Source organism: Callorhinus ursinus, unplaced genomic scaffold (genome assembly GCF_003265705.2).
Source record: "Callorhinus ursinus isolate GAN/ISIS: 27379988/994484 unplaced genomic scaffold, GSC_fseal_2.0 scaffold61, whole genome shotgun sequence".
NCBI classification, from domain to species: domain Eukaryota; kingdom Metazoa; phylum Chordata; class Mammalia; order Carnivora; family Otariidae; genus Callorhinus; species Callorhinus ursinus.
In genome coordinates, this window is record NW_027397123.1 from 1400756 (window position 1) to 1412895 (window position 12140).

At 55.5% G+C, this 12140-nt stretch overlaps 1 protein-coding gene across 1 annotated transcript; it reads right to left on the reverse strand.

The window, feature by feature from the left end:
* Positions 1–1000: 1000 nt before the first annotated feature.
* On the reverse strand, positions 1001–11406 carry EIF3K (eukaryotic translation initiation factor 3 subunit K). The gene is made up of 8 exons (XM_025854350.2): positions 11250–11406; positions 10258–10356; positions 8709–8829; positions 7187–7261; positions 4876–4942; positions 4695–4772; positions 2563–2688; positions 1001–1066 (listed from the first exon to the last, which is right to left on the reverse strand). The coding sequence occupies exons 1-8, from the start codon at positions 11306–11308 to the stop codon at positions 1035–1037; spliced, it is 657 nt and encodes a 218-aa protein (XP_025710135.1). The 5' UTR covers positions 11309–11406; the 3' UTR covers positions 1001–1034.
* Positions 11407–12140: the final 734 nt, after the last annotated feature.

Consider the following 12140-nt stretch of genomic DNA (forward strand, 5'->3'; position numbering starts at 1 on the left):
GCCCTCTCCGGAGGCCAAGCTCATGGGTAATGGCTCACGAGAATGAAACGCTTCCTCGGTGACAGCTGCCGGGCTACGCTAAGGGCTGGACATCCATGATGGCATCTCTTTTCCTCCACTTTCCCCCAAAGGCAGTCGCTGTTGTCACTACCCCTTCTTCCTGCACACACCAGGCTCAGAGGGGGAAGACACTTGCCCAAGATCACTCCGCCAGACTCCAGAATCCTTCCTGGTAAGACCGGGATAACCAACCCAGCTACAGAGCAAGTAGCACTGGCTAGGTGTAGGCTGAGACTTGTGGATGGGAGGAGGGAATGGCCTAGCTGAAAATCCCAATTTTCTTGTAAAGTCTCTCCAAGCAGAATGGTGAGGACTAGTTCACAACCTTGGGGACAATTTTGAGTCTGAAATTAACGACCCCCGTTTTCTAAGAGCCAGGAACAGGTTAGGCCCTGATGAGACCTTTACTGGCAAGAGCTCATGGAATCCTCCATGACAAGGGTGGGTCATTCTCCCCCTTTCACTGATGAGGAAACTGAGGAACAGAGGCAGAGTCGCCAAGGACACACAGCGATGGGCTGAGCAGGGGCCAGGATAGGAGGCGGACTGAATCCTCTCTCAGTCACTCCTCCTCTGGGGGGCCAAAAGGCAAACGTGGTGCCTCCCTTCACCAGGAACCCACTCCTGTTCACCTAGGTGTTCAAGAAGGCAGAAGAGCCCGGGCCACACCCAGCTGCAGTGCAGGACTCTCTACATCCTATTCATTCACATCCCCCTCCTTGCTGACTCATGGCTGCCGGCTCCCTACTGGTGACCTGGCAGGTCACGAAGGTGGGGGTGGAAGGTCGGTTGCTGGGGCGGGACAGAGGAGGGAGGAGGAGAAGGGAGGCCCTAGGCAGAAGGGAGGCGGCTCCCGCACAGAGTGGGCAGAAGCCTGCTCCCGGGCTCCCTCTGGTGGGCGAGGGGCAGAGGCAGGAAGCCAATGAGCGGGAAACAGGAGTAAGTCAACAACTCTTTATTCAACGCCTGCCGAGTTACTGGGAGGAAGCCATGATACTGGACACACCTGTTGGGAACAGAAGACGGGAGCAGGTCAACAGGGCAAGAATGGGAGACCAACCTCCAGCCACCAGCCATGGCACCCACAATTCTTTAGGGGACGCAGATCACAAACCCCTTCTGGGCCCTGGTCACCTTCACAAAGACAGTCTGGTGGGTTTTTTGTTTGTTTGTTTTTTTAAGTAATCTCTGTGCCCAACATGGGGCTTGAACTCACGACCCCAAGAATAAGAGTCGCACTCTACGGACTGAGCCAGCCAGGCGCCCCACAAAGGAAGTACGGGGCAGTAGTTAAGAACCTCCACCCCCGAGCAAGGAGAGCTGTGTCCAATCACAGCTCTGCCTCGTACCAGGTGGGCGACCTCAGGCAAGTTCGTCAACACCAGCTTCCCCACCTGCACGGAGCATCATCGGGCCGACACGCTCAGAACAATGCTCGGCACCAAGAGCTCCTGGTTCTTCTCACTGCTGCCACAGCAACATTTTCTGTGTGCTGTCTGCAAGACATGCTAAGTACCAGCCTTGCACCTCCTCGCCGGGGAGCCCTTTCCTGCAGCGACTTCTCACCCCGAACCCCAACAAAGGGGGCACCTCTCAGAGTGAAAGCCCACTGAGTCCTGATCCTCAGCTCAGCACCAAATGAGCTAGTCTGTAGTGAGAAGCCACGCTGTACCAAGACACACCTTTAAAACCCCAGAATCAGACTCAAGGGACAGGGTGGGGGGCGGGAGGAGACCCAGGGCGCAAGGGAGCAGCCGATCCCCGGCTTCTGGCTCACTCTCCGACACATGCACAGTGCAGTGAGGGCCTGACCACACAGCTGTTCTGCTCCCTTCGCGGCCGAGGGGCTAGCAGGGGCTGCGGTCGGTTAGCATGCGTGCAGCAGTGCCAAGCACGGCCCATGAGGCTCTTTGCTCCGCTCCGCGCTCTACACGGCTGTCTCACTCCGCCCTCACTCCTCCACGTACGTATTAGGATACTGTTCACTTACAGTAACGGCCCCTACCGTACAGGGCTCATGTGAGGACCAAACCACTTGCTAAACGTCAGGAACTACACAGTAATTGTCATAATGAGTGCTGCCAGGATCCCCACTTTTTGGATGAGAAAACTTGAGGCAGAGAGGTAAAATCACTTGCCCCAAGTGGCAGAACTAAGAAACCGAGACCTGAGATCCCCGTCCCACTACCCGACTCCAGAACCCGCACTTTCTGGTGTTCTTGTGTTTCTGCGGATGCCAGGGCCGAGGCGCTATCCCCAAGGACAGACTGCCAACAGGCCGGAGCCCCCAGGAGTCCCAGGGAGGGACCCCCCCACCACCACCACCATTCCTCCCTGAGCAGGCAGCCCCATGAGAGAATGGGAGAAGTCAGTGGACTCCGACAGATGCAAAGATCCTGGCCCTGAACCAGACAGCTACCCAAGTCCTTTGGGGCCCCAGCCCCGGTGTGTCGAAGCGCAGCTCCTTAGACCCACAGTCCGCGGCCTTGGGCCAGCACTCACTGTCAAAGTCGATCTTCTCCACGATGTTCTTGGGCTTGATGCTCTCCTCCTGGCTACAGATGAAGATCTGGCCCGACTCATCAGCGCTCCAGCCGTACTTGCTCATCCATACCTTTAGCTGGCTATCTGCAGGTGACACGGGCCATGGAGGGGCTCAGTTACCCCGCTCCCCTAGGGCCGCAGCCAGAGGCCGGGGCGCCCTCCCGGCCCAACTGCCTCAGGGGCCACCATATCTCCTGCAGCCGCACTTGCTTGCGTTTCTACGGCTCATTCTCCAAACGGCAGCCAGAGGGAGCCTGTCGGCTTTCCCACCCTTACATCACAGGGCCTCTGTCTCCCCTTTTCATTTCTACCCCTCTTTTCTCTCCCAGAGCAAATCTCAGTTTCCAACAACAGTGGTGTGTGCTTCCTTCCCTGCTTTTCCACAGAACTTTGAAATGGTTTTAAAATTATGTCCTCACTATCATGAACCATAAGCCCAGAGCCTCAGCTGGGAATTTCTTTGCAGGCTGTTTTGGCTCTTAAAAAACCTGCCAGTAAGGATGTATGGCCGAAAAATGTCCTGCTACTTAAAGTAACTCTTTTGTGGGACTATTAGCGATTTGATAAATTCATTTGCTTCTCTTTGGATTCAACTCTAAGGGTTGTTTGATCCTTTTTGACTTAATCTCACTTTTAAATACACAAAACATCTACCTGATGTAAAGCACTTGGTATAGCCTGACACAAAGTGTCCAATAAGTTAGCTTCTGTTAACACACACACAACCAGATCAAAAGGCAAAACTACCCAAATAAGGTACTCAGACAAATCTCACCCCCAACCCACCGCTCTCCTCCCTGTGCTCACCCCCCACCTCCCAAGGAGTAACCATTTTCCTTAGCTTTATTTTTCTTCCTGTTTCTTTTTGCAAAAAGGAACAAATACACAAACATTTTTCTTTTCTTTCTCTCTTTCTGGGACAATTTTTTACTTTTATTTATTTATTTTTATCCATTTGACGGAGAGAGACAGTGAAAGAGGGAACACAAGCAGGGGGAGTGGGAGAGGGAGAAGCAGGCTTCCCGCTGAGCAGGGAGCCCGATGTTAATGCTTAATGACTGAGATGCTTAATGACTGAGCCACCCAGGTGCCCCTTATTTATTTTTAAGCATGGAGCCCAATGCAGGGCCTGAACTCATAACCCCGATACCAAGAACTAAGCTGAGATCAAGAGTGAAATGCTTAGGGCGCCTGGGTGGCTCAGTCGTTAAGCATCTGCCTTCGGCTCAGGTCATGATCCCAGGGTCCTGGGATCGAGTCCCTCATCGGGCTCTCTGCTCGGCGGGAAGCCTGCTTCTCCCTCTTCTCCCTGCTCATGCTCTCATTATATCTCTGCCTCTCTCTCAAATAAATAAGTAAAATCTAAAAAAAAAAAAAAAAAAGAGGCAGACACTTAATTGACTGAGCCACCCAGGTGCCCCTGGAAGGATCTTTTAAAAAACACAAATCTGATCATGTCCCTCCCTGCTCAGAAATCCCTGTGGCTCCAGCTCACTCAGGACAAAGGACTATGTCCTCAGGAAGCCCCATGGTATCTGAAGATGTCCCTCCCACCGCCACTTCTCTGCCCCTCGGCTCTACCCCTCGCTCACTTGCTTCCACCAGGTACCCTGGCTGCTCTGTGAACAAGACAGGCGCGCCCCTGCCTGCCTCAACATCCTCTGGCTTCCTCGACCTTCAGGCTGCCTGCCTGTCTCCACTGAGGCACTATTCACCTCAGCCCAGTGAGCTGTCTTGTGTGAGTTCACACCAGACTTGTACATCTCATTTTGTTATGTTTTACTACTGCCATGAGAACAAATCTGAGCCACTCTGTTTCCTTCGCTGTGAGTCCTCCAGGCCTAGAATAGTCTGGTACAGAGAAAGCATTCAAATAACTTATGCAGAATACAATAAACGAGGACCATAGCATCTCCCCTAAAGCAGGGTATGTTTTATTTATATTCCTTACTCCCTCGATAACGAGCAGGGCTGGACCTCCAAAGACTTGCTGAACCAGGGATGGGTCCATCTGAGGAGCTGGCTGAGCCCCACGGCCCCTGACCACCCCAACCTCCTCGATTGGCACCAGGAACCCGGAGAGGCCTTACCTGTCAGATCCCCGAGCATCTCGGCCAGCAGCCAGCGATCAATGTGCTGATAGGTGATGCCCACAACGTGGCAGATAACTGCAGAGATGAGGAACGAAGAGGGTAAAGGGCCACCCTCGGGACCTTGCTGCCACTCCCTACCCCTTCTCCCTGGGGAACCCAGGTACCGAGACGGACTTACATTTTCGGACAGAGTCTTCAAAGCCGGTTATACCTTCCAGGAGGTCCATGTTTTCATCCAGGGCTTGCTGTGAGAGCAATGATAACATTCACAATAACGTGAATAACCTCAAGAATATTACTGTTAATGAAATTAGCAACAGAAGCTACGACTTGGGCATCCACCTCACATGCCAACTTTCTTCTCCGTGCGACCCTATGACGTTAAGTCACTATTTTCTGCCCATTTCTGGAGATGAAAAAGCAGGGCTCAGAGCAGCTAAGTGACTTGCCCCAAATCGCAGAGCTGGGGGTTGAACCAGGGAGGCAGAAACCACAGACCCGAAGAGGGAACAGAGACAGATGAGCTAACTGCACTCACCCATTGGAGAAAAGGCCAAGACGTCCCCCAAGACATCCTCCCCTGCAGCCCTTCACTCCAGCCACCGGGGCCTCCTTGCTGCTCCTCAGACACACCAGGCACCCGCCCACCTTAAGGTCTTTGAGCTGGCTGGTGCTGGGTCTCGAACTCTCCTTCCCCATGGCTGGCACCCCTACACCCTTCAGGCTTCTGTCCAAAAGTCACCTTCCCAGCAAGGGCTCCTTCCAACATTAGTGCAGGGTATGAGGAACCCCCAAGGACAATGCAGAGGATATACAGGAGAGTAACTGTCCTGGGAGCCAAACGATAAAAGGATTTGAGGGAGCAGTGCGCGGCCCCCATCAGAGGTGGGTTTCCTCGTGCATGCGTGCAGACAGGCACACGTATACACGTGGGAGACCGGGGCGGTAGAAGGCTGGTCACAAAAGCCTGAATGGAACGAACACAGTGGCTTCAAGTGAGCAGGGAGAGGAGGAGAAACTGAGCACAGGCAACCCTGCCCACGAGTGGGGTAACCAAGGGCCCTGCTTGAGGTTCGGGGAGAGTTCTCTCCTGCAGGTGAGAACGAACCACGGGGTGGCCGTGGTCTCCGCTGACAGCAACAACCAGGGAAGGCCAGGCCCTGCTGCTACAAGAGGGAGGAGCGCTGAAGGGGCGAGGGGCAAGGGGAAAAGCGCGCCAGCCGGGGGGGTCTGAGATGGGAGCAGGGACAACTCCCCTGAACAGAGGGACAACTGAAACAGAAAAGCGTTCAGTTGGCTGACAGCAGATGCCAAGGCTGAGGGCGGTCACTCGTGGGAGTTCTGCTTTGGCTGCTTCGGTCTTCCCACAAAACCAGGTGGAGGAGCATGAGTTGAGAAGAGAAGGGAGGGAAGGAGAGGGGACGAGAAGGCGTGAAGAGCTGGGAGCGGGCGGTGAGCCCCTGGGCCAGGAGGGGATGCGCACCGCGGGGCCGATGGGCCTCCCTCCGGCCTCTCGCAGTGTCCGGTGCACACGCCTGCTGACGGAGGAAGCACAACGGAGGGCCCGGGCTGCTGGTCAGGCCTAAGCACGCTAGGCTGGAGCCCTCCCAGGGGTGAGCCGGGAAGCTGGGAGGAAGTGGCTGGAGGTGGGGGGTGGAAACGTCGGACACCGGCAGAGAAGGGAGCAATGCTGCTGAAAGTAGAGACTGGCAGGGGGGCGGCTCCCCCGTTTCCCGGGGCAGCAGGGCTATCTGTGATAACTGCTTTGGATCCCACCGCGCGCACCACACTCAGACCGATGAGATCCAACTCGGATGGCCCGAGTCAAGGATCAGTTTTGTTTTTTAAACTCCTCGAGGGTCCAGTGTGCTAAGAGCTGATCTAGGGCATGACTGGGAGGGAGGGGCCGAGGTCACATGGAGGACAAGAGATGGAGGCACCCCAAGGTCGGGGTGGTGGAAAGACCACTGGTCAGGCTTTGCAAGCAACTGAGAATGACAGAAGTAGCAGTGAGTGGGGGGTGAACAGGAGCTCGGTTATTCATGAAAGGAGGCAAGGCCGTCAGGGGGCTGACACCAACAGAGTGGGGCGGGAAGGGCCAACACCCGGGCTTCAGGACTGAGGGGTTTTGTGGGGGAGAGATGGGCCTGGGGATGACGGTGAGGAGGACCCTTGGCAGAAGTGGAGGGTGTGGCTCTAGTTCGAGCAAGAAAGGGAAGGAGCATCCAGAGGATGGAGGACTTTGGCAGGAAGGACAGATGTGGGTGCGTGCACACGTGCCCTGGCCTGGGGAAACAAGGGACGATGTGGGAGTCCTGGCTCAGCACGAGGATGAGGAGTCCATGCGGTCACCCGCGCAAAGCCCTGAGCACGGGATCGCCCACGGTTATGCAAGCAGACAGCAAATGTGCGTGGTTGTTCCTTTTAGCAGCCTGTCCGAGCTCGGCCCAGCAGCCCAGCCGCCCACCCTGGCCCTGGAGCCAAGTTACCCAGAATGCCTGGAAGTGGCAGGTCTCCAGCAGGTCTCCGAGGTATAAAATCTGTCGGATTGGCCGTTCTTCTTGCTAAGGGGAGAAAGTGTTAAGGGAAAACAGCCCTGAGCCCACCTTCTGTTCACTGCAGCATGGTTAAGGCAACAGGTGATCCAGCAATGGAGACATGAAGCCAAAACCTGGCCTGTCCACACTCTGGGATTGAGTCAACTCTTAGAGGACCGACGTGGAGATGCGACAAGACGCACTGGGAGGTGAAAACGCAAGATGCAGACCAACGTGCATAAGAGGCCACCATCCGGATGGGCAGCTGCTGCGTGTGCACGCATGCGTATGGGGGGGACACACACCTGGACTCAGGGTATAGCTGGAAAGGTACCTGAGAACAGCAAACAACTTGCCTCCTGGCAGGGGAGTGGGGTGCCTGTGGGACAGGGAAGGAAGGAGGCCGTCTTTTTCCACCATATGCTTTTTGTACTTTTAACAGCGTATCGTATGCCTTTTCTTTTTTTTATTTTTTGAAAAGTCACCAGAACAGATCCCTGGGCAAAGTGGACAATCTCTCAGAAGGCAGGCACTCCCATGGACACACATGGCAGAGCAGGTTCAATGCGTAAGCCCCCATTTCTCAGCTCAGCTGCTGATGGGCAGGTTAAGTGTGACACCCTCGGGACTGTGAGTGCCAGAAGCACGGATGGGGGGGCTCTGCCAAGCTTGTCAAGTGATTCAAGGGCAGAGGGAGGCTCCCCTGGCCATGTGGTGGACCTGTCACAAAAACGCAGGCCAGAGCAAAGCAAAGGGTTGGGGGGGAAGCTAGCTCATTTTCAGTCAACCTTCAGTCACGGACGGCCAGCACGGTGCCAGATACGGAAGACACACAGAATGAAGTTCAGCTGATGCTCCAGCTCTTCATGGCTCCTGCCTCTTGCCTGGTGGCCTTCACTCAGCTACAACCCTCAGTGGGAATCCTTCTAAAGCCGAAATCTACCCAACTCACTCTGCGGTTTAAGCCTTCTATGGCTTCCTGGTGCCCTTCCGAGTCTGACCAGATTGCATTTTGAAACCTGTGGTGAGGCTGTGCCACACTTCCTCTATGGCCTCCGAAAGAGCACTGACCTCTTCTTTTTCCTCTGGGCCTCCTTACATACTGTTCCCTCCATCCGGATCACCCTTCCCTAACACTTCATTTAGCTCATCTTTCAGACGTTCCCTCCTCCAAGAAGCCCTCCCTAACATCCGGGCAAGGTCAGGTGCTTCCTCTGGCCTCTCTAAACCCTAAGCCTGGACGAGTGCAGGTGGTCCCTGACAGAGGACCTCTCTCCCCAGCTGCATGCTGAGCTCGGGGAGGGCAGGGGCCAGGCCTGTCCCAGCCACCCAAATGTCCCACCGGGCACCACACCAAACCCGGAGCAGGTGCTTGGGAGTTTGTGGCTGAACTCACAGACTGACGCCCCGGGGATTCATCTACCTTGCCCCCAGCCCCTCCCCTGCACACCCTGCCCAGAAACTGGAAGGATACATGTGCCTGATCGATCATGCACTTGCACAGTGTGAAGTCTGTGTGGGGCAGGTTGGTGAGGGCCTTCAGCAGGATCTGGGCGGTGACCGTGGTTTGAAAGAAGGCTGGATTGAACTGGTACCTGAGAAGGGGAACAAGAGACAGAGCCATTGTGGCTTCTTCAGCTCCCTGGGCCTCCTGAGAAGCCCAGTGCTGTGGCCCAGAGCTCAGGAGTTGGACATGCCTGGGCTCCAATCACAGCACTCTGGCTCTGTGACCTTAACCTCCCTGACCTACTTTCCTATTCTGTAGACGGGGACAGCTAATCGTCCCAACCACCCCGTAAGCCAGACACTGTTAAGTGGTTCACAAATACGGGCGCCGGGGTGGCTCAGTCGCTGGGCGTCTGCCTTCGGCTCAGGTCATGATCCCAGGGTCCTGGGATTGAGCCCCATATTGGGCTCCCTGCTCCGCGGGAAGCCTGCTTCTCCCTCTCCCACCCCCCCTGCTTGTGTTCCCTCTCTCACCGTGTCTCTCTCTGTGTCAAATAAATAAATAAAATCTTTAAAAAAAAAAAAGTGGTTCACAAATAAATACGTAAGTGTAGTTTGGAGCAGTGGTCGAGGCTCTGGAGGCAGACTGCTTGGGTTCAAACTTCCCTCATAAGTGACCTTGGACTACCCCTTTGAAATTCTCTGTGCAGCAGTCCCCTCCCTCGAAAGAAGGGACAATAACCACCCTATGTACTTCACGAAGACAATACGGCATCTGAGTTAATACACACAAAGCTTACAGCACAGTAGCTACCGTGATGAGCGCTCACTAAGCAGCAATTACACCACTAACAATCTAAACAACCCCACAAATACAAGTGTTATCTTCATTTTACAGACATCAAAACTGAGACAGCATATAAAGATTACACAACCGACAGTGTGTTAACACAGCACTGTGGGGATAGAACGCAGAGGTCCGTCAGCAGGAGGACGGGTAACTTAAGACAGTCTTGCACAGGGAAGCACTACACAAAAATGACAACAAATTGCAGCCGCACGAGAAATGGATCAATCTCACAAACCCGGTGCTAAGTGGAAGATGCCAGATGCAGAGAAGCTCATGCTGTAGGACTACATTTGTGTCAAGTTCAAGACGGGCAAACCTGAGCCAAGCTCATCAGGTTGCGTGCGTGTGTGGTAAACTCACATAAAACCAGACCATGAGAGCGTAAAAGCGGTTACTAGGGTGGGGGTGAGGTGGCCAGCACAAAGCATACAAAGCAAAGGGCCTGGGGCCCTGACAACACTCGATTTTGTAATAAGCCTGGTGTTTATGCGGGTTTTCACTTGTACCTATTTAACTATGTTTCTGTTTTGTACCAACCTATACGTGTAACCCTGATTAATTTTTAAAAACCATCTTTCCTCCTGTGCCAACTCCCTTGGCTTCCTAGCCTTGCACACCAAGAGAAGCCACATCCGGAAGACCACCCCCAACTCCGGCCTCATCCAATGTTGAGAGTGGCCCCCTGCTGGCTGCTGGTCCGGAGGTGGGGATGGAGGCCGACACTCACAGCTTCAGCACGGCCAGGTTGGCTTCCAGATCGTAGGCATTCTCCTTGGCCTGCGTCTCCACATACCGCTCCAGGGTGGCCAGATTCTCAGGATTGTACCTACAGAAGAATCAGGACAGGTGAGCAGAGAGGAAAGAGGAGCTGAGGCCAGTCACTTTGTGGGGCTGGGGGGAGAAGGGCGACGTAACCTGCTCCTCCTTCCCTTCCTTCCTTTCCTCCAACTCTGCCACTTACTCTTGAATCAGCTCTATAACCTCTAACAACACTTACCCACATTACAGACCTAAGCCAAAGCTATGAACCCCATCAGAGCCCTGGGTCTTTTCTAGGGTGTTCCCCCCCCCCCCCCCCGCCACCTCTCAGCCAATCAGTCATTGCAACCTGTACACCTGGCCTCCTGGACATCGTTACCCCTCACCCCCTCCTCCCCTCTCCAGACCCCCAACCTGGTTTACCCCATCCTCTCCTGCTTAGCTTCCCCCATCCCAGCCCTGACTACTTTTGGCTATCAGTGCCTATTGTCCGGTTTGTCTGGACTCTGAACTGGGAACTCCATGGAAGCATGGCCTGGGGCTGTCTTGGTCACCTCTGGTCCCCAGCACTGCCCAGAGCGGAGAGAGTAGATTTCAGTGACGTGTGTTGAATGAACGACATTAGAGGAAAAGAAAACAGAGATGAAGAGGCACTGACACACACTGTGAAAGGCTGAGGAGCGTAGTCACAGGAAACTGAGGGGCTGTGAGAGAGAAAGCTGAGGAGCAGGGAGGAAGACCTTAAAGCAATTAAAAAGCGGGAGCACTGCGAGGTAGGCAGGGCTGTCTCCCGCCCGCAGGCCCCTGCAGTGCCGTCTCCTTAAACACGTCCTCCTCCCGGACGAGCAGGAAAGCCTACTCCCGGGCAAGTCCAGGACCCTGACCACCCCTTGCGGTCTCTAGAAAGACCCCTCCACCACGCCGCTTGGCCGGAAACGCTCCCTCCGACCGGGCTCAGACCTGTCGATACCCTTGAGCAACTTGCCCACGTTCGCTCTCATCTGTTCAAACATCGCCATGACGAATGTCGCCTCCCTCGCCGGGGCTGTAGGCAAGAGCCACCCGGTAGGGTGTCCCCGAAGGCCGGAAGAGGAAGAGGTGGCGGAAACGGAAACTACGTCGTTGTCTTCTCCGCGCCGCTGGCGGCGGCTGCCACGTGACTTTCTTCCCGGCGGGCGCAGTTGGCGCGTGCGCATAGGCTCCCCCCGAGCTGGACCAACAGCGTGAGAAAAGGCTTGATCTAGTCCAGTACGCAGGCGCCGTCTCGGGGCGAGGAGGCGGGGCGAAGCTTTTCCCGGGCCTCAGGCCCCGAGTTCTAGCCCCCTGGGACGTGCGCGCGAACTCCCGAGCCGGGCGACGGCTCTCCACCGGCGCACGCGCGTTGTGTTGCGCGCGGTCGTGAACTCACAAAACTGTGCTGGGGTGCGCGCAGTATCCCTTAACTAGGGCCCTGGCCAAATTCCCTGGGGAAGTGCTCTTTGACGTCCCCCTTGCCCCAGGCCTCGGCCTCTGAAGCAGGATCCTGAGCTCTGGGGTCCAGAACCTCGCCCCCACCCTCCGCCCCAACTCCAGCGGTAGGGGCCGGTAAAGCTGTGGTGCTCTGCTCGGCAGGGGCGGGCTGGGCCGAAGGGCTCCTGGACCCTGCCGGCTGGCGCTCAGACCCCTTTAGGCTCCAGACTTGGGGCAGAAGGCGAGTGCCCTTCTGCACACTTTAGGCGTGAATGCACAAGCATGTGTCATATACGTGGAGGTGTGTGCTTTGGGCGCATCCACGTGTGTGCGTGCACACGGGTATCCAGGCATGTGTACGTCTACTGGTCTGCGCACAGTGGGTACATAGGTGGGCACTGC